This window comes from Coenobita brevimanus, chromosome 104 (genome assembly GCF_032717465.1).
Source record: "Coenobita brevimanus isolate Jiangsu-jjx chromosome 104, ASM3271746v2, whole genome shotgun sequence".
NCBI classification, from domain to species: Eukaryota; Metazoa; Arthropoda; class Malacostraca; order Decapoda; family Coenobitidae; genus Coenobita; species Coenobita brevimanus.
The window spans coordinates 34,813,170-34,835,598 of NC_137057.1; the positions used below are offsets into that span (position 1 = coordinate 34,813,170).

Below are 22,429 nucleotides of genomic sequence, written 5' to 3' on the forward strand. Positions count from 1 at the left end.
GGGAAAGAGTAGGAGAACAGGAAAGAGCGATGATGATGATGATAATGCTGAAAGACAGTGAGATGACAGAGAAAGAAGAGATGAAAAATATGATGCTAGCTTAGAGCAAACCTTTCTTTGAGGGAAGAAGAAGAGGAATTCTGAGAGAGAGAGAGAGAGAGAGAGAGAGAGAGAGAGAGAGACAGACAGACAGACAGACAGACACACAGAAAGACAGACAGGCAGACAGACAGAGACAGAGACAGAGACAGAGAGAGTGCAAAATCGCCTCATGGCAGAAGTGAGAGCGAGATAGAGAAATGATTGGATAACCGGAGCAAATGGTGGAAAGATGGAGAGAAAATGGAGAGATGGAGAGGAAATGGGGAGTGGAAAGGAAAGAAAGCAGAGAAATAGAAAAGAAGAAAAGGAGGGTACGAAAAGATGATGTGGAGGGAGAGAGAGGCCAGGATACGAGAACAGGTGAATGAGATATAGAGGGAGGAGAGAAAGAGAGAAGCAAGGAGAAATGGTGAGGAAAAGTGAAGGGAAGGAGGGAATATGAGTAAGATTATAAATTAGGAGAGAAACAAGGAAAATACTGACGTGCTGGAGATCTAGAGAAAAGAAATGATCAAATGGAGAAAGAGGCAAAGAGAAAGAGAGAGAAAGTTGAGAAACAGGGACTGACGAAAGAATAAAGAGAAATTGAGGGAAGAGGAAATTTGGATGGAATAATAGAAGGAGAGACAATAAAGGGAAAAAGAGTAGGGGAAAGGGAAGAAGTAAGGAGGGAGAGAGAAAATGAGAGAGGGAGGGAAGAGGGGAGATGAAGATAAGATGTGGGGAAATAAAAAAAAATAAAAAAAGAGGATTAGACAAAGATGAAAAGCGATGAGAGAGAAAAAAAAAGAAAGAAGAAGGGAGAAAGAGGAACAGAAGGAGAGAATAAGCGAAAGGAAAGAGGAGGAGCAGGAAAAAAGGAATGAAGGAAGGAAGGAGAGCGAGAAAGTTTGGGAGATAGAAGGAGGGGAGAGACAAATGACAGAGAGAGAGAGAGAGATGGAAACTGCTGAGTAACTATATATACTTCACTACTTATTCTGTGTCTACCTTTCCATTTTTTTTTAATCTGGAAAAAGTTATAGTGCTCTCATTACGTGTCAACCTTTCCCATGACTTTATTAAATAAAATCTTGCCTAACATTGTTCCATTCTAACATTCCACACTTCTACATCTTATTTTGGATTTTGTTAGCGTAATAAACTAAAATTTAGGAAAAAAAGAAAAGAGTAAACACTTCATTGAGATGATTACTTATCCTCGTCACCTACAAAGGACTTTATTCTTTGCTACAGAAGTATAGTTCTAGCGTGACAAGGATCTGCAACCCCTTTCAGCTGAGGTGAAGACCAAATGTAGTCAGACTCAAGGTTTGATTTGTGTAATACCCAAGTGACTCACTTCTGTTTTCATAACTAAGGCTTACCAGATTTCATGCATTTTATTTTCAATACAGACAGAAGCCAATTTTTTCATCTTTTACAAGAGCAGGCTATTGGTAAGAGGCTGATTAGCCTAGTTTCAGTAGTGGTGACAATTTTTTTTTTTTTTTTTTTTCCTCTGGTCTGCCAAGAGAAGAACTGACGCAGATAAGGGGAGATTTCTGTCCTCCCTACCCCCTCCTCCTCCCTCCTCCTCAACAACGAGACGAATCATAAGTGCCATATACACACACACACACACACATATATATATATATATATATATATATATATATATATATATATATATATATATATATATATATATATATATCATCATCAGCCGTTGAGGTCCACTGCAGGACCGGCCTATCCCTACCGAAGCAGGGGACGATACAGCCAATATATCTTTACCCAGTGGCTTAGGCTGTCTGGTAGAGACTGTATGTAGTAGGGCGAGAAGTGCTTCAATGAGTGTGATTGTGGTGTTGTAGTGGCTTTGGATGTGTGTGTATTCTGTGAACCAAGTGTAATCGGCCCGCCTTAAGCTGATTGGGTGCAAGCATACTAGTATGCGACACTGGTTCAACCACAGCACCCCTTGTGTCCGCCATAAGTAGCAAGTGAAAAGCTTGGTGAACGCTTCCCCAAAGTTTTGACAACTCTGGCGATGGAGGTGAACCCCTTGCTCCACCAGCGTGCGAAACGCACACTCTACCACTCTACCACAGAGGCTCCGATATATATATATATATATATATATATATATATATATATATATATATATATATATATATATATATATATATATATCATCCCACCAAACTCTGTCTGTCTGTCTGTCTGTCTCTCTCCTTGTCATTATTCATCATCCAGCATTGCATACTTACTGATTCCACCATTTTTAGTCTGACAAGCAAAGTCTGGTTGCTTGTCCATTAATTGATCCCACAAACCTCAAAGAAATGTGCTGGGAAGTTTTCTCTGACCCACTCTCTTTTCTCTCTCTCCCAATACGGTAATCGATTTCTGTGTTATGTTGTGTTTCCTCGTCATTTTTGCTTCTGACATACGATTACATCAATAGCAAAGCCTTTTATTTTTTACTTTTCCTCACCTGTCCATTTTCTCTTAAATTCAGCAACAGGGCATCCGATTTAATATATTTCTGTATCATCCTCCATTTTCTCTCTTTCTCTTTCCTTCTTCGACTCGTCTTCCTATTCCCCTTCCATTTCTTGATTTGAGGTATGAAAATCATATCAATGTACCAAAGTAGTTTTGTCATTTTTGTTACTTCCCAGCCATTTTACGTATCTTTCAAAAGGTCACTTGTACTGAAAATGAAGAGGAAGGCTGTATGTAAACCATCTGCATCCTTGATGGTAAAATGACAATAGGTAAGACACCTAATATGTTAATAAATTTCCACTCATAACTCAATCTTTCCTTCCCAGTGTAAGCACATTTAACACTCACAACATAACAGCCTAAAAGCACAAAGTAGCATACAGTCAATTACAGACACAGCAACTATCTGGTAGAAGTTGAAAAATAATTTCCTGAAACAGGTAAGCTATATTTTCTTTACATAATAGACGAAAGGCAGATAGACAGACGAACAGTTTGATAAATAGATAGACATGAATATACAGATAGACAGAGATAGACAAATGGAGGTAGAGAGGGAAAGAGGAGACAGGGTACTGAGGATAAAACACACACACACACACACACACACACACACACACACACACACACGAGTCCACAATCACACTGTCGAGTTACATTGATGGAACACCTGTTTAGAAAGACAGCCACGTTATTCTGCTGATGGGAAGAATGTTTGTGTATTAATAATATTCCGTAATGGGGTGTATACACACACATACACACACACACACACACACACACACACACACACACACACACACACTCAAATATTCATACACATACTTCGACAAATCCAATATTATTCATCAATTCCAATAGCCCTCAAACACCCCCCCCCCTCCACCCACACCAGAGAGAGAGAGAAAGAGAGAGAGAGAGAGAGAGAGAACCAAGGTGACAGTGAAAGATGTTGCTGTTGATGGTAATGCAAGCTCAAATTGACAGAAAACCAATACATTGGAACCTACTGACAATAACCAATACTGCTTCCCAAATCCCCCTGAAAATGCATTGTGGAAATGAATTTATCATTGTCATCATTATCGTAGTGGTCGTCATAGTCGTTGTTCTGGTCATAATAATCATCATCATCATCATTGTATTAGCCACCTTTTTCATCATCATTATGATCATCATCATCACCATCGTCATCATCAACATTGAAGCTATATCTTCATTTTCATCACTTTCACCGTCATCATCAACGTCGTAGTCATCTTTGTCTTCATCTTCGTCGTGTTTGTTATCATTGCCATTATAATAATCTCTTATCTTCACCTCTCATCTTCGTCATCATCAACTCTACTGACATCACAAACATTATCGTGGTTTTTATCGTCATCGTCGTTATCGTTCTCGTCTACAAAACCATCGTCAGTATCATTACTATCAGTAATTCACCGTCCCTTCGTGTGTTGCCAACCCTTCCCAGATTACTGTAAGGTGTCCAGCTACAGATACAAAGAAAGATACATAGGCGGGCAGATAGATAGAGAGAGTTAGATAGACATAGATAAATAGCTAGATACATACATTGATGGACAAATAAATACATACATAGACACATACATGTATATATACATATATACATATACGAGTGTAAGTAAATACAGATATATCACTGTGTGGGTTTGGAGAGGCACAAGATCACTCGGTGGAAATGAAACTCTCCTCAGCTCCTTCCCAGTCTTTTGGAAACAATGATAGAGCAGTGAGAGCCCGCTCTCAACCGGGTTCACTGTCAGATGTGCCTCGAGAAACAACTTTACACTATCTCTGTGTGTGTGTGTGTGTGTGTGTGTGTGTGTGTGTGTGTGTGTGTGTGTGTGTGTGTGTGTGTGTGTGAAAGAAACAAAACTCTGATACACTGATTGGTTGGAGAGTTTGTGTTGGTATAAATGACGAGAAATGCTTGGCAATGAAACCAGTGGAAAGAGAAGAGGGGATAAGAGGGAAGGATAGGGAAAAGGAAGAGAAGAAATAACTAACACATGGAGAGAGAGAGAGAGAGAGAGAGAGAGAGAGAGAGAGAGAGAGAGATAGTAAGACTGAAAGATAGATATAGAGAGAGAGAGAGAGAGAGAGAGAGAGCGAGAGAGGGTGGGGGACACACACACGCACACACACACACATACATACATATTATATATATATATATATATATATATCTATATATAGATATATATATATATATATATATATATATATATATATATATATATATATATAAAGAAAGTGAGTTAACCCTCTGGCACTCGGTCAAGTAGATACTTTTATCTATCTTAAGCACATACTACGGCAAGTCGGAATGAAGAGAGAAACCTGTACCTTTACACATTGATTACAAAATTGTCGCAAATGTCAGAAACTTTTACCTGGTCGTGGTGTAGTGGATTGCGCCTGGCTCTCACCTGAGAGTTCCGGTTCGATTCTCGGCAAAATGGTAATATACTGGATGATTTTTTCCTGTATAAAGTAAAGGTTTCTCTCTTCATAAACGAGTTTATTTAATTTAGAAGCCTCGTCGTAATGAAGATCATAAAGATTTTACATCTAACCCCTTCAATTAGAATTTACCATCTTAAGTTGAATTAAAATCGCTTGGAGATAAGGTGAGTAAAAATACAATTGACATACTCGGAGTAAAGAAGCTAAGATGCCTTTCAGCACAAGAGGTGTTAAAAAATGGTGTGAAGGCAGCAAGAATAAAACGAAAAAGGCGAGGCGGAAGCGTTAACCCTTCATTCCAATGATGTATTTTTCAAAATACCGCCAGACGATTTAAATAAGTTTAAAAGACATCTCTTGTAGTGAAGGATTTAATAAAAACTATCCAAACTTTTTAGTTCAAAATGTCTCGCCTAAGTTGAGCTGAAGTAAATTGTCCGGAAGTAATGCTAATAAAAAATAAAAACAATAGAAGCCCACCGCAAGGGGGGAATCACACTGGCCGCGAGCCGATAGGCATCTAGCGCGGCTCGGAATATGACCTTAACCTTGTCCTACTTTCACCAATTTCGAACTTGTAAGAGATATTCATCCCTATTACACACCCGTAAAATTTTGTGATGATATCTTGAGCAGCTGCTAAGTTACCGTGGTGACAGACACACAGACCTTGGCCTACTTTCGAACTCATGATCGATTTTTTTCCTATTACACACCTGTAAAATTTTGTGATGATATATTGAGCAGGTCCCTAAGTTATGATGCAAGCACACACACACACACACACACACACACACACACACACACACACACACACACACACACACACACACACACACACACGCACGCACGCACGCGCGCGCGCGCAAATTGAAAACAATACCAGTTTCACTATCGCGGCTGGTAAAAGATATTTGACTGATAGAGTTCAAGAAATGGCATTAAGATGCTGCTACACCACAAGGGGTCTGAGGAATATCAGCTGGTGGTATTGTCAGTAGGTTTTCAACTGACTAAGGTCGCAGTGCGCGAGTCTGGTGTTATTATCGTGCCCTGGCAACCTACCAGTCAACAATGCATCCGATTTCGTGTACATATGATACGCATGTCATTCATGTATAATATGTTCGTGTATAATAATATTCGTGTACATTATATTCGTGTATAATAATATGATTCGTGTATAATATACGAAATCGGAGGCACTGGTTAGGTTGCCAGGGTACGAGAATGACACGTTCAGACTCGTGTGCCGTGACTTGATATCATTAACCCGTGTGTAGCTCAAGCGATAGCCAAGTGTAGTTAGGGTGGAGGGTGGGTCTGACTATCAGCCAAGGACGTAACAAAAACTCATTGAATTTCATGCATTCATCATTATTTTAGTATTCAGCTTGTATGAGTAGTCTGAGTCCATCAGAAGAAAACAAGTCGTCTGTATTAAGAATGTAGATAAATCGTGTCGTCATGGTGATGTGATAAATGATAATGATACTATTACTGCTACTGCTACCACCACCACCGCTACTACTACTACTACTACTATTACTACTACTACTACTACTACTGCTACAAATGATAATAATAATAATAATAATAATAATAATAACAATATTTATCATTATTATTATTATTTATTATTATCATTATTATTGGTAATGTTTTTATTTTAATTTTTTACCTCTAGATTATTATTCTCCATTTGAAAATGGCGGCTCATGCCACCAAAGACTTTTTGTTGATGTTATTGTTTTGCTATGTTGATGTCATTGTTGATGTTACTGTAATTGTTATGGCTGAAGGCTCATATGAAAGTGAGACAAGTGGACTGCAGACCTCAATTGCCCTTCTTATCTCTTTCTTCTTCCTCCTATTGGGGACAGAGAAAGAACTGTAGGACATTTGTATAACGTGGAAGCTGACCCGCCTCGTTATGTTAGTGCCACCGAGGGAAGGCGTCCCTCTCCAGCACCAGCGTAGTCTATAGTCAGAAATATAATGTCCAGAGTCTGCAAACAGTGTTCTAAAGTGGTGCACAAAGGCATATGTGAACTCATTATTATTAGTGCCATTAAACCCCTGGTGAGTGGAGGAATGCCATGCCTTTATCCATCCTTTCTTTTCACCTGGCGAAACTGGGCCACCTTCTTACCTAGAAATTTTATGAACCTTGGTTGAAAGGTTGGAATGAGTCTCCTTGGTTACTTGTCAGATCAGTCCTCCAGCCCTAACTACACATGGCCATCAGCTGAGAATGAGGGTTATCAGTCTTTGTCAGATTATTGTAAACTGTATAATGTTGTTCCACCGTCTGTACCACTGGATCCCCCGCCACACATCACAGTGTATGAACTGGATGCAGTGCCTCTGTAACCAGGCCATCTTTGTTTGTGCAGCATTCATCGCACATAAGCATACGATAAAGTTGAAGCCTGCTGATTGGCAAGACTCCAGAGCTACCCCCCTTTCCCCCTCCCCTTCCTCCTTCTCCTCCTCCTCTACATCCAGGCAAGTTTATGATAGTCGTCTCCTCATAACTGAACCGTTTTTGATCTAGGGTAACCTGTATTGCCACAACAAACTATCATCTGGTATTTGTCCACCTGTACCACGCTTGGGATCTCGCCTCAGGCCGCTTGATGACATATAGGCCTTTTGCCTCTGCGCCACGTTCAGGTTAAAATTTATATTTTCTGACCGTTATGTGCCCCTTATGGTTTTAAAGGCGATAACAATCGGCATTCTTGATGTTGACTGCTTTATTGCCCAATAGAACAATACGTGTTTCCCCTGGAAGTATCAGCTCTAAACTAAAACATGAGCGGGATAGTGAAGGCCGCTGCTTACAGATCTTATTTAATGTATGAAATGTTTCCATAGTTCATTCCCTTTACCTTGATGAGAATCTTCAAAATCAACGGGGCCTATTTTTCGTAGCTCAGTGTCAGAATGAGGCAATAATACAGGTGCCTGGCCTTCCCTGAGCCATTATTCGTTACTGACATAATTTTCTAACAATGTAATATTACAGCTTCGATACCAAGACGGAGAGATAGTCATTCTTCGCCTGCATGGGAGGGTCCTGCATTGGCGGTATCTTGCCTACAGTAGACGGGTCTGTTCGGCCAGACAGACTGACGTTGATCAACAAGAACAACAGATTCATGCAGGCGGCATACAACCTCTTTTCCATCTCTAAAAACTTTTCTACGAAACATCTTAGAATGAACATCTGATTTTCACACCCAGCCCACTTCTCCTCATCAACTAATTACTTAGGTATCTACCCAACTCTAACAACAAGTATCCATCCATGTATGGATCCTATCACACTGAGACAACGTATACACCAGTGACTGTCACACACTCTTCTCTTCCCTCTTTTCCTTTGCTTAGAGGAACTATTGTAGCGGACTTCCAGTCCTCTGGAACTCCACCTTCCTCTCAGGGCAATCTGCACACTTTTTGTTTCTGCTCAGTTGCTCTCTTTTCCCTACAGCCCTACAGTATATCTGGGCACTTCACCACACATTCCATCAGGTCCTGGGGTTTTCACAATATTGACTTTCTAGATGTCTCATACACTTCCATCCAACTGATCTTTCCCTTCTTTCCCACCTCTCCTCTTCTTCCACTCGCTTGTGTCATCTCTTAACCTCGCCTAATACCTCACATGAATCACAGATATCGTCTGTGAATTCTTTACACATGCCCTGTACCCCTTCCATCAGATTCAGATCATTATTTATCTGCCCGTTGCCCTTCCAGTTTCTCTTGCACCCCGCTTCTATTTTTTCCCCCTACAGCTTTTCTACTCTCCTTCCAGCAAGTGCCATCTCCTGTCGCCCTCTGCCACTGGTCACCCATCACATCTACTTAGGAAAATAATAAAAATTGTTATAGACAACATTTTATTCATGTAAAGTGCTCAGTGTGTCCACCATTGTTACAGAGATCTTGCTTCAGACGAGATAGCCAGTCGGTGGCTAGGCCCTGTAAAAAAGTAGAAAAATATATATGAATTAAAAATACAGTATTTCTGCATTCTTACACACACACACACACACACACACACACACACACATATATATATATATATATATATATATATATATATATATATATATATATATATATATATATATATATATATATATTAGAACAAGGAATTGTGTATATTCAGATACTGGCTGCAGTGAATGAAATTATTATTATTATTATTATTATTATTATCAGTCTAGCGTAGCATGATGGTACCATTTTAGTTACGCCCTTTACCGCGAGAGTCATCCTGTTTGTGTGTGTGTGTGTGTGTGTGTTTTCTTTAATTACTCCTAGGCTGTTTGATGGATTTTAATTAATCTTTCCAGGTGAGTTCGTCCCGTTACTGGGAAGTTTTCCATTATAAACAATATTACAACCATGACTTTTATCTGTGCCAGCTCCCTCACCAAATAAACAGTTCCCAGAAACAGTGAAAGGAGGCCATACATGGCTTTGATATCTTAGTACCTGGTGTACAACGGACTCCCGTCCGTAATGTGATATTTAGGGAACCTGAACCTCCCAATGAATCTTTGGGGAAGCAAGCCCTACTTCCAAAAATAAAAATGTTCAGAAACAAGGAAATGAGAGCACATGGATTTCAAAGAAATCGGCATAAATATCACAGAACTGGGTATGCAGTCTCCATGCCTTCTCTGAATGCAAAGGAAGAAACTGTGCATCTTCTTTGGTATTAAAGTAATGCAGTCAGGGTTCCATTTCTTTAATTCTTCTTAATACGCATTCCTGTCAGTCTGTTTATTTGCTCAGGTAGTACAGAATTCCTCACCTGTGTTAAACAACCTTAACCTTCCCATGTCATGCCTTATCCTGCTTCTCCCTGCCTAAAAGGCGGAGGGTGCTAAGGTACGGTATGAAGAGACAGGGCCGAGTGCAGCTCCACGCTGGCGTGACTGAAGGAGCCTCCGTCTAGGACCTAGTGAGCAGCAGTAGGGTGGCGGAGGCTATTAAGGAACAGGCCAGGCTGGTGGACAGGTTTAGTGGGCAGGAGGTGTTGTGGTGTTGCATGGCGGCCAATTCCTCACCTGAAAATTTCGTCATGCAGTGTGGGCAGGGTAGGAAATACACTTTGAAAGCATACAGAATTTAGTAAAAATTATTGATGTCATAGCCCTTCCTTTACGCCTTTCTTTTTTTATTTTTGCTATTTAATGAATTAACTTTAGCAAATAAATGGCAACTTCTTGTGGTGAAGTGGTTAGAAATAATCTTAATTAAGCTTTTCCTTGAGAGACGGCTTCCCAAAGTTTAACAGTTCAACTGGGGGTAGGGAAAAATGCAGACATAAAGAACTTGAATGTATTGATGGGATTAATAAATACAATGAATATATTTGCACCTGTCTTGTTTGAAAGTAGGTTTGGAGTCATCACACATTTATATTGTTAAAGACTGGAGTCCCCCTGAACTGTGTAATAGTATTGGATTATGCTTGCAAACGTCTCTCTCTCTCTCTCTCTCTCTCTCTCTCTCTCTCTCTTTGAGTAAGCGTTTGGGGTTCTCATGAAATGTATGAAGGGAATGAATTAAATCAAAGTCTTCTCACGTGTAGTGAATCTTAGGGTCGTCATGAATACAAACATTCTATATTTTCCCTTAGCTGCTAGAGTTCCTTCTTGAGGTGAATAAAGTGGTCTTTTGGTTGCAAAAATATTGGATTGCCTTATAAGCTCTCACCTTTTAACACGTGCACTGTAACATTCAGTGGCTGTGTACAGGTGGAAGTGCACGTGTAGGTGCCAGAGTCTGTGGGTGTGACGTGGGATCGAGCCAGGGACAGTCGAGACACAGGTGTGGTCACATTGTTATCAGTGACCTGCAACTCGTGGGCCTTTGGGGTGGCAACGGGTTGGCCTTCTCTGCTCCAGGCGAGGAAGGCTGGAGGTGGACATCCCTGGACTTGGCACACCACTTCCAGGCGACTCCCAGACTGCACGTACACTTCTCTGCTCGGCTGCACTGTCGCTAATGCTTCTATTAAAGGAAAGAAATGCTGTAAGAGTGGATATTGTCCTAAAATAATAACTCAGTATTCGTAAACCGAATTCTCATCTACCATAATAGAAAAGTTATTAGTGTGATCCCAGGCTTATCTGAATCGTAAACCCGGTGGATTGCTGAAATAAGTTGCCTTCTCCTGCAGTTCACTGTCCTCCACTGGGGGATAAGGAAGTAGCATAAGGACGTTTGTATAGCCAGGTAATGGAATCGCTTAGTTATATCCATTCCATCACATGAAGGTGACCCTCTCCAGCACCAACAAACTATGTAACAGCCAGTATTCGTTGCATTATGGCCACAAAGCTGGGTTAACACTAATGAGCGCATCTGGTACCAGGGACAAAAGCAATAGTAATTTTAGTACAGTGGCCGTGCTTCAGCGAATAACGATGTCATACTCGATTTGGGAGCAGACTCACATTTACCTGTCTGTTTGGTGGAACGAAGCGATTAGGGACTTTTTTTTTTTTTTTCGGTGCTGCCTCCGAACGCTCTTATTCAAGTCTGCTGCCGTGTTTCAGTGGGTAATGATGCCATTCTCGATTCTGGATTGATTGATTGACTGATTGATTGATTGGTTCATTACAATAAAATGATCATGGCAGTGTAACAAGAGGTCATTGCCGCCGTACACCAGGAGTAAAAGTAAAACAAAGATAACTAAATTGGTTTGTTGGTGCTGGAGAGGGTCACCTTCATGTAATGGAATGGATATAACTAAGCGATTCCTTTACCCGGCAATACAAACGTCCTTTTGCTACTTCCTTATCCCCCAGTGGAGGAGGGTGGACTGCAAGAGAAGGCAACTTAAGGCTGCAGTCCACTGGGTTTGCGTTTCAGACGAGCCTGCGGTCACACTAATAACATACTTTTCTATTATGGTAGATGAGAATTCGGTTTAGGAAAATTGAGTTATTTTTTCAGGACAATACCAATTCTTACAGTTATTTGTATTTATATATATAATTATGACATAAACAGAGTCATCACACATTAAAATTCATATAATACGTTAGGGATATTCCGTAGAACTATGCATAGAAAAATAAAGTTAAAACTATGTATAAAAACAAAAGTTGCTTGAGGAAACCTGCTTCCTCAGCAAACATCATACGTGTACACGCCTCCTCTAGAAGGACTGAGGAGTAAAGGTAAGACCCATCTCCTGTTCTAAACCTGGAGATATATCAACGGAGGGCATCCCCTAGGACCTAGAGCGTTACACTCAAATAACAGATGTCACACAGTGGGACCAGACAGTCTTCATAATAAGGAGGGGAAATCCCCTCCAAGAGATGGCAATGCTTCAGGCATGTATGATCGATCCGTTGGCAGGTCACGGCAACTTCCCAGTGACGGGGCATGGCTGTATAGACCCATGGACTAACTAAAGCCGTCACCTCCCTTAGCTTGCTTGGAACAGGAGGTGTATCCCATGCATGTTGCCAGGAGGTCTGGACAACAGCTTTAATCACAGGGAAGTAATCCCTGTAGGGAAGAGGTCTGATTGAGACATCAAGGGTAACTCTCGCCCTTGCTACCTTATCTGCACATTCATCTCCCTGTATTCCAACATGGGCTGGAAGCCAGCAAAACGAAATACTCTGGCCATGACGGCTCACGAGGTCTGGCTTGTCTAAAATTTCCGACACCAAGGAGTTGGGAGATTAAAATGCTCAAAAATAGAGAAGGGTGCCCTAGAGCTGCCAGAAATAGTAAAGCTATTTACACTGTTGGTAACGATGAGTTGAAGACTCGATTCTGGAGGAGACACATTGACATTTCTGTGAATGTACTGTTCAGAGGCCTAATATATCTGTGAAGCTTGTCATTTCCAATGGTGTGGCGTTAAAGTAAATGAAAATGAAAAACGCATCCTTAGGCTGTCATTAATGTTGTCAAATTATGGTATTACCCTGTATTGTGGTACTACCCAAACTACCTCGCTTTAATATTTTTCATATATCTTCGTTTTTACCACCAGACGATTTCCATAAGCTTACACCAGGCGTTGACAGTGAAGGGAATAGAAACAAAATCCGTAGCCCTTTTCTCATTAACAGCAGACACACATTACCACTACCTGTGTTGCAATGTAGTGATCGAGGACTTCATTCTGTTGCTTCAAAACACCCCCTCCCACTTTTTTTTTTTTTTTTATTCTGGCTCTTTCTGGACGACTGTACTGAGCTCAGAAGCCACTTTTCAACGGGTGATGTTGCGATATTCGTTCAAAATGTTACGTTCAAAATGTTATAGTATATTCATTTTAACTTGGAGATTTTTTGTCATTTTACAGCTTACTTTCCTTACCTCATTGGCAGGAGAAGACAATACTGTGGTTTTATATCCTTTCCATAGTATTTTTTCGTGGCCAGCATCATATTCTATTCTTTACCTATTGCTACAACTCGGGATTGGAAGTGGAGAGATGGCCATTTCATGCCGAGTTAAAGTGAACAGGGATTAGTCACCTTGCACAGTGAGGTTGACGGTGTGTGTGATGGGCGGGGTGGTGGAGACCTGACAGAGATAGGAGCCCGCGTCGGTCTTCCTCACGTAGTGTATCTTCAGAATCCACTGCTGCCCTCCCGCTGGGTTGACCGACACGAACCTGGCGTCTGAGGTGTACGTGACGGACTTGGTGGTCAGGAGGCGAATGTCCCGCCCCGCACCCACGACACCTGTATGAAGGGAAGGTTAATGATGGTGAACTACTTAGCGTTACTGGCTGACTGGAATCTGGCGTCTGAAGCGTTGGTGACAGACTTTGTGGTTTGGATGCAAATGTCCTGCCCCCGCACCCACGACACCTGTATGACAGAAAGTAAATGGTGGTAAATTTTTTAGCGTTCTTGGCTGACTCCAGCCTTGTGTCTGGAGTGTAGGTGACGGACTTGGTGGTCAGGAGGCGAATGTCCCGCCCCCGCACCCATGACACTTGCATGGAAGAAAGGTTAATGGTGGTGAAGTGTTTAGCGTTACTGGCTGACTCTTACATTGTGTCTGAGGTGTAGGTGAATACTTTTAGGCTTAACAGCCAGTTCCATTTGGTCCATCAGTTTTCGACATGTAACACACTTCCACATGTTACCGTTTCGGCGTTAATACCCACGGTCAATACTGAGTACATGCTAGAGCTGTCTCACTCTGGACTGGTATACTGATATCAGCGGGAATAATTTTACGACATCGACGGGTCAGTAAATTCTATTTCAGAAATCATTTAATCAAATTGCTCCCTGTCCCAGATTGGGATTAAACGTGGGTCATTTCAGGCAACAGAGGACTTCTTGAACCACTGGACCACCACCTCCAGGGGTCAATTATTATCGTACCCCCGACACCTGTATGAAAGGTTACTGATCGTCAGAGGAAGCACTTTCCACACATGGTTGGCAGGAACTTTGTATTTAAGATTTGTATTTTGGGTATGACGGTCAGGAATTAGTTATGCTTACCATGGCACCCACAACACCTGTATGTTAAGGAGAGTTATTGGTGGTGCAGTGCTTAGCCTTACAAGACTTTGGTTATTAATTTAATAGTCTCCAGTCTAATCCCACGCCCGCCCACTGACGACACCTGTACAGGAGCGTGTGTTGATTGTACTCTTTCTTTTCTCGAGAGAGAGAGAGAGAGAGAGAGAGAGAGAGAGAGAGAGAGAGAGAGAGAGAGAGAGAGAGAGAGAGAGAGAGAGAGAGAGAGAGAGAGTGACGGGGGGGGGGGCCCCAAGGCCTGGAGCGGAGGCTGAAATGGCGAGTGAAAGGATAAGTGCCGGGGGGGGGGGGACCATCGTCCTGGAGCTGAGGCTTAAATGGCAAGTGAAAGGATGAGTGAATCACTATGTTGGGTAAGCAGATGTGTGTGTGTGTGTGTGATCTTCCCCACTTCTAATTTCATAAGGGTTTAATAGGGTTAGGTTGATGTCTGTGATGAAGCAACTGTAGTTTTTAATTCATGAGATTTGTTTCATCTTAATCATAACTGTTATATATAAATGAGTTACTGCTACGTGTTTTAACTGAGAGAGAAAGAGTTACAGTGCACTGTACACCTACAGAGCCCGAGGATGTCATTTTGGATTTATTCTTATCCCCTCGTGACAATTTTCATCCATTTTTAGAGAAACTGTTCGAACTGGAGGCGTTAGACCAAGTAACAATATACGCGGCCAGTTCAGTAGGACTTTCCTAAGTTACATAAGATCATCTGGTGCAGAAAGAATAAGATAAACAAACGACGTTAGTCGGATTTAAAAAGTTAATGAGGAACACTTGCAGGAATCTCTTCAGTCCGAGGGTGTCATTTCTACTGATTTTTCGCTATTCATTGACTTTTCCTTTTAATCTTCAGTTTTTAGATTCAGATGAGTAAGATATCATCATCATCATCCATTGCAAGTCACTGTAGAACAGAGGCCACCCCAACTCTCTCCACGAATTCCTTGACTGAGTCAGTCTTTGTCATGTTTAGCCTGCAAGCTCCTCTGTCTCATCTCTCCACCTCCTGTTTGACGTTTTTCAATTACGCTTGCAATCTCGGAGTCCAGTCAGTCAGCCTCTTACTCCATCGGTTATCTCTTATTCTTGCTACATGACCTACCCACCCCCATTTCTATTCTCTTGTAATATCTATAATGTCTTTGGCTTTAGTCTGCTGTCTCACTGAAGTTTATCTCTTCCTGTGTCTAAAAGATATTCCCAACACTGATGTTTTCATAGTTTTTTGAGAACGGATTAGTTTGTTTACCATCGATTTCGTCAGTTTCCAGGTCTTAAAACCGTACGTCATAGCTGGGATTATATTCGTTATATACTTTTTGTTTCATACGTCCTGGCAATCTGATTTCCATGGTGTCTCTGTGTTTACCAGAAACTTTCCATTCAATTGTAATGCATTTTTTGTTTGTTTTCATGATCTTTCTTTAGTTTTAGTATCTGTCCCAGGCAATTGTACTACTCAACTTCTTAAAGAGTGTTTGCATTTATTATGATGGCACTCTTAAGGGTATCTGAATTAAACATTGAAGGATTTACTAATGATGTATGTAACCATTCCAGATCAAATATGTTTTCTAAGATGCTGCATAGAATCATGTAAGATTTCAGGCATACTATGATTAATACATATCGGAATGAAGGGCTTAAGTGAGTTAGGGAACTCTAATGCAGAAATACCAAGAAATAATCATTATTAACCCATCCACTGCAATGATGACTCTACAAACTCTTCTTGACCATGCTCATTGATTTTATTTTCAGTTTACAAAAGGACCCGTGGAGGTGAAATGGTGGGAGTGTGATATAATTATGATAATGGACTGGCCTACTGCACACCCACTTACTGTACTTATGAACTGCATTTACCAACTTTTATTTTGAAGCCAGGAAACAACCTCTTTCAAAAGTATAAAGTGTTTAAAATATGTGTCCTGACAATGTAATGTATGTCTGAAGAATTTTCAAAACTGGTGCATTGGACAGAACCGTACTACCGGTATTTAACTATTTTACATCTTACTGCTTTCATATTTTGACTGCATAATCTTGAGACATCAAAATTGGTTTTATAAGACGTCACGGTGTTGGTGAGGGACACCTTCACGCTGCACCACCGACATAACTCGGCGGCTGCACTGCCTAGTTTTACAAACGTCCCTCAACTCACTCTCAAGCAAGTGCACTGCAGGATGAGGGCAGCTTCAACCTGCGGTCCACCGGGTTCACGTTTCATATGAACATGGTGCTGTTGCCTCAGTATGTCACCCGGTTCAATGAGTAGGTACTATTTTAACACGACTCTTTAGTAATTCTGCTTTCTACTTCAGTAACAGTACCACACGATAATAATGTTCAGCTTAGGGAGAAGCTTCTCGTACTCAAAGGTTCTCTTACAGTTCCACGAATACCTACCGCTTTCCAAATAAATTTAGCACATTTCTCGTAGTTTAACTCTACATGCGATACTCTTAAAGTCAAAGATGTAATTTACTGTGTAAGTTATTAAGATTCTAAATTTCTCTGAGTTTATAGCCATAGTTCCCAAAACACACACACACACACACACACACACACACACACACACACACACACACACACACACACACACACACACACCGCTCGCTGGCTCAGTGGTAGCGTTCTCGCTTGCCATCTGGCAGACGGGAGTTCGCGCCTCGCTGAGGTTGCAAAAAGTTTCACTGATGAAGTGGGCGGTTACTGTCCCCCTCGAGCAAGGGGACGGGTGTGTATGTGTGTGTGTGTGTGTGTGTGTGAAGGTCACAGCCTTGTCCTTAGATCGGATATATGAGCTCTCAGCTCCCTTCCGGGAGGGTAAAAGCTGACTATCACGACCATCAAGTGATCCTGACCGACCCGGTGAATTACATACACACACGTGTACACTCACACATACACTTTCTATGTTTATCTGTCTATCTTTGTCTATGTGATATCTGTCTACCAGTCTCTCTATCCCTCTGTCTATCTATCTCTAAGTCTCTTAAAGCCAGCCTTTGTGTTTCAATAATTCTGATCCATTCCCCAACAGTTTTAACTATTGGCCAATTAACGTGTGTCAACTCACGGTGTAGTTATGCAGGTTCCTAATACCACACGGCAGCATGGCGGTGGTACCAGACACAACCGTGACCGTGGTCTCTGTGGTGTTGGTGAAGGAGGGGCCACTCAGGGTGGAGTACTGGATGGGTGGGGCTTCCTTCAGTATGTCCTTCCATACTGACCTGTCTGTGACAGAAGAGAAAGGGGGGGGGAGAAAGAAATTAGTACGCGAAGTAAAAGACCTTATTTCTGTAAATTCTGGGAAGGTTGGGAAAAAACATTACACTCACGAGAACTCAGATGCAAAATATTTGTGTTAATCTTGCCTAACTCATGTTTGTAAGAAATACGAGGTGATATATCTCCCTATCCCCAGAAAGGAGGATGGTGGACTTCAAAAGGATGGCACCTGAAACCCGCAGCCCACTTGGTTCACACTTCAGATGGGCCTGAGTTTGCAACTACTACAACTTTCGCGCAGCTCGTAAAAACCGCTCCATTAGAATTTCATCAAGCGGTATCTTGTGTGTTGTGGTGACGTCTCAGTCAGCTTGTTACGCGGGTGGCAGTGGATGTCAGAAATTAATGAAGCATGCAGGGTGGACTTTGATAACACTTACTAAGCCGTCACCAGCAGTGGAAGAGGAGAGTTGTATATGAACCACCATGTTGACTATGTTAGTTGTTGAGAGGAATTAGGGAGAGAGAGAGAAAAAAGGCAGAATTAGCCTGAAATATCTTCGTGGTGTTAATGAATAAGCAGGCAATACTGAATAGGCACTGTCTCCTTCGCTGTTTCCTTCTGTACTGCGTTTTCTGACAGACAAGAGACTGAGTGTGATATTGTGTTGTTAGAGGAAGCATGGGAAGAAAAGGAGAAACCTGACGTGAAGGAAGTTGATGTTCTTTTTACAGGGGAGGGGGGAGTAGAGAGAAATGGTGAAAGACAAACTGTGTATCTTTTCTCCGTAATTTTATCTTTGGAGAATCTAGGGAGAAGAGTGTAACACAAAGGCGAGAGATCAAGGGCAGATTTGTGCATTTTCATGATTGTCGTGGGTGTTGGCTGTTTAGAAGACTGAGCGTACTTATACCGTAATTACATATGCGTGGCCAAGGCCATCGTAAAACCAAACGTTGACTTACCATCATTGTTAGTAACAGCTTATACTTTTCTTAAAGTTTTTGTTTTATCGTTTTTACTGGCACATAATTCGAAATTGATACAAGTAAAGAATCCTGTGATGCAATAAAAAGAATGGGATGGCATCAGGTACCCATGACGTGTTTGCAGAGATGATTAAGTGCAGTGACGAATGGAATGAAGTGTTTGCTGAAAACATATAAAAAATTTAGACGAACGGATTTGTTGAAAATCGAGGAAGGAGGGAACCAAAGAGCAGACGCCCGCAAGACTATGTCCTCCAAGAAAATATAATAATAGAGCTAAACTGAAGAGCCATTCATTTCAGGATGACTGGACACACTGCATTTAAAAGACTGAAGGTCATAGGCAGAAGGAAGTACGAACAGAGGGAGACACTTCCAGATTTGACATGCTGCATACATGAAGGACTAAGAGTATCAGTCAACTCTTACATTCGAGAGTTGGACAGAAAAGAGGTGAGAGTTTGCTACTAGACGGGTGCTGTGCGCGTAGACAGTCAGAAGAGCAGTGATCAGTAAAACAGCGATAGAGAAGAGGTAAAGATGCAAGGCGAGGCGAAAAGAGGGTGAAAGGAGTCTGTAAAAGGAGGAATGTTAATGAGAAGAAAAGCTTTAGAGTCCATCTTGTTCAGGAGAGGTGAATGTTGATACTCACCCACCCCCAACACACAAGATGCTATAGTTGCACTCTATGCAAGGGCGAAGAAAAGCTCCGTAAAAGTCAACAGCCGTCCAAGGTTAAAGAAGACACAGAGTTAGCTTCGCATATCTAATCTCATGGAAACAGATTTCGCAAGCAAGGACATATGATATTTCCAAGATAAATACAAAGAAAATGAAATCCCAAGTATGCTCAGAAATGCTGCACAATTGAGTTTGATTTTGTTAAATATTAAACGATATTCTTATGGAAAACTTTGGCTAGCTGAAAGCTGCAGAAACTGAGTTTTTGATGCATTAAAACACGGTTACTTATACCTCAAACAGAGACATGAGCCAAGTCACCAATTAGGTGTCTCATAGCCTCATTCTGAGTTTGTTGAAGTAACTGCTGGAATGGACGCTGTGAGTAGCAAAAGGACAAGTAAAAAGTGGAGTGTTCAATGTATGAGTGAGTAGGTTAGATGTGCAGCATAGAAGTCACTGGTGAATAGAAATGGGTTGGTGAAAGGACAGAACCCAGCAGAATGCTACTCTTCATAGCGCTAGAAGATCGGTGACTGTCTACAGCAGCAGCTATGGAACGACCAGAAAGGAAGCTGGAGATCATGGCACAGATAGAAGTTTTCGCCGAAGTCCCAAAATGAGGATAATCAAGAGTCTGAAAGGAAGGTAAGATCGCCTGGAGCATCCCTGGCAGAACCCATAATGACAACTGGAAAGGTTTTGATAAAAGATTTTAAATTCTTTTTGTTAAAATTTCTTTTTGTTAATGTATTTAAAAATCTTTAGAAATTATAGTAATCAAAGTAATTAGGCGACAGTCAGAGGACTAGGAATGGTCACTCTTCTTTGGATGAGGCTCAATGAGAGCAAATTTAAGCAAGAAACAAAGGTATATGTCGACTAACAAAGGTAAAAGATTTTACCCAGGAAGGGTGTCAGCACAGAGGCAAAGTTGTTAAGAACAACAGGAGGGACCCCATCAGGCCAATATGCTTTGTTAGTTTGGAAGCCTGTGAGGGTAGAAGGTATATCAACCAAAGAAAATTTAATGTCAGTCATGAGAAAGTCAGAGGGGAAATGAGGTGGAGAAACACCACCAGAGTCATCCAAGGTGGAAGTGGAGGAGAAAGTATGAGCAAAGAGTCCTGCCTTTCTAGCAGAACTAGCAGTGACAGAGCCATCAGAGTGGAAAAGAGGAAGTCAAACAATTCAATCCACTTACTGTAGAAGGAATGAAATTATTCTTATCAGTGTGAAGAAAAGACTTGGCATGGTTCCAAGCAGAAACATGAAAGGGATGTGATTCAGTGGTGGGTTAGCACTGGTACCTAGTGCAGGCATTCTTCTTGTTGCTCACAGCAGTAGAATAAGCATGATTTAACTAAGGTTTCTTTGCATTAGTCCAACGATGAGAGAAGGGAATGTATGCTTCTTTATGCAAGAGAATGATCTCCATACTGTGCAAGGCACACTCAGATGACTTTCGGCCATGCAAGCAGTATATAATCATTCAAGGGAAATTCAAGGAAATACTGCCCAATCAGCAACTCCGTAGTGCCACAGCCGCTACTTCTTGAAAGAGTTCACAGGCCTTCCTGGAACAATAGGACAAATTAGGGTTATTAGGTTGTAATCAGAGAACCCCAACAGAAAGATAAGTTTGACTAAGTAGAAATAGTTATAAGGAATAAGTCAAGTATGTTGGCACACTCTCCAAGGCGGTCAGGGATATGCGTAGGGTGCTGTACAAGATGCTCTAGGTAATTAAGGATCAGAAAGATATAGTCTTCGACACTGCTGGGTCAGTGAACAAAAAGGAGACCCTAAGGTGGTGGTGAACATTGACATCATATAGAAAGTTTTCAGAGAAGGGAGAAATTGACAGAATATGTACTATCTTAAAAGTAAGATAGTAAAACTTTTTTTTTTTTTTATAGTCAGTAGAATTAATGGATAAGTACACAGGACAAACATATTTAGTAAGAGAATAGCAGGATAGCTGAAGTCAAATGTAGAGAACTCAGAGGATTCAAGTTCAGGGACACGAGAGTAAGATACGTTGCTGCATACATACACAAAACAACGGTCCTTGGCATAAAGTGGTTACAGAGAAAGTAGCTTCTGACTGCCACCCCTGAGTAAGGAAGAGGTGTGGTTAAAAGGAAGAGAGATGGTCTGGAACAGCAAAATTAGGGGTAAGGCCATAAACGGTGCAGAAATTGATAAAAAGTGATCCACAAAATGGTTTCATTGAACTCACTTGCTCATGACTGGAAGAGGGGCTGATGGTGGGGGCATTGATGGTCCCCCTCCTCCCCCACGAGGACTCCCAGATGGGTGTTGAGATGCCATTTTTGCAAATTTTGGAACAAGAAGTGTGGTGTTATAATGTAAATGTAGTTTCTTGCTGAAAGCTAGATGAAAATGTAGGAGGAGAATATGCTGGCTTACTCCCAAGTTACTGAGACACTGAAAATGTTCTGTAAAGGGGGATGGCCAGAAGCTAGTCTTGAGGGTTTTTAAATAGGAGCTCCAGCTCTCCTTGTCACCAGTTTTCCGTCCTCCACGAGAGTACTGCCCTGTTCGATTGGTGCCACGGTGTGAAAAGAGTGGAAAATGGCTGTGATAGTGCCTTTGTGAAAAAATATAGGTGAATGTTGGAGTGCACCAGGGATCAGTGTTGAGCCCCTTATTGTTTGTCATGGTGCTTGAAGCTCCTTCACGTGACTTCAGAAATGCACTTTCATGGGACTTGTATGCTTATGCCTGGTATTGACTGCAGAGAATGAGAGGGAGGCGGAGGAAAGATTTGGAAATAGAGAGATGGGGTACAAGGGTTTGAGAGTAAATTCAGATAAAACAACCGTGATGATATCTAAGGG

The 22,429-nt window shown here is 41.4% G+C and overlaps 1 protein-coding gene across 1 annotated transcript; it reads right to left on the reverse strand.

Annotated features, from left to right (window-relative positions):
• Positions 1–10,059: 10,059 nt before the first annotated feature.
• On the reverse strand, positions 10,060–21,899 carry LOC145416079 (hemicentin-1-like). The gene is made up of 8 exons (XM_080285173.1): positions 21,808–21,899; positions 21,135–21,142; positions 20,453–20,557; positions 17,740–17,900; positions 13,941–13,964; positions 13,626–13,812; positions 10,828–11,124; positions 10,060–10,175 (listed from the first exon to the last, which is right to left on the reverse strand). Exons 1-8 carry the CDS (start codon positions 21,897–21,899, stop codon positions 10,060–10,062), a joined length of 990 nt encoding a protein of 329 aa, XP_080141299.1.
• Positions 21,900–22,429: the final 530 nt, after the last annotated feature.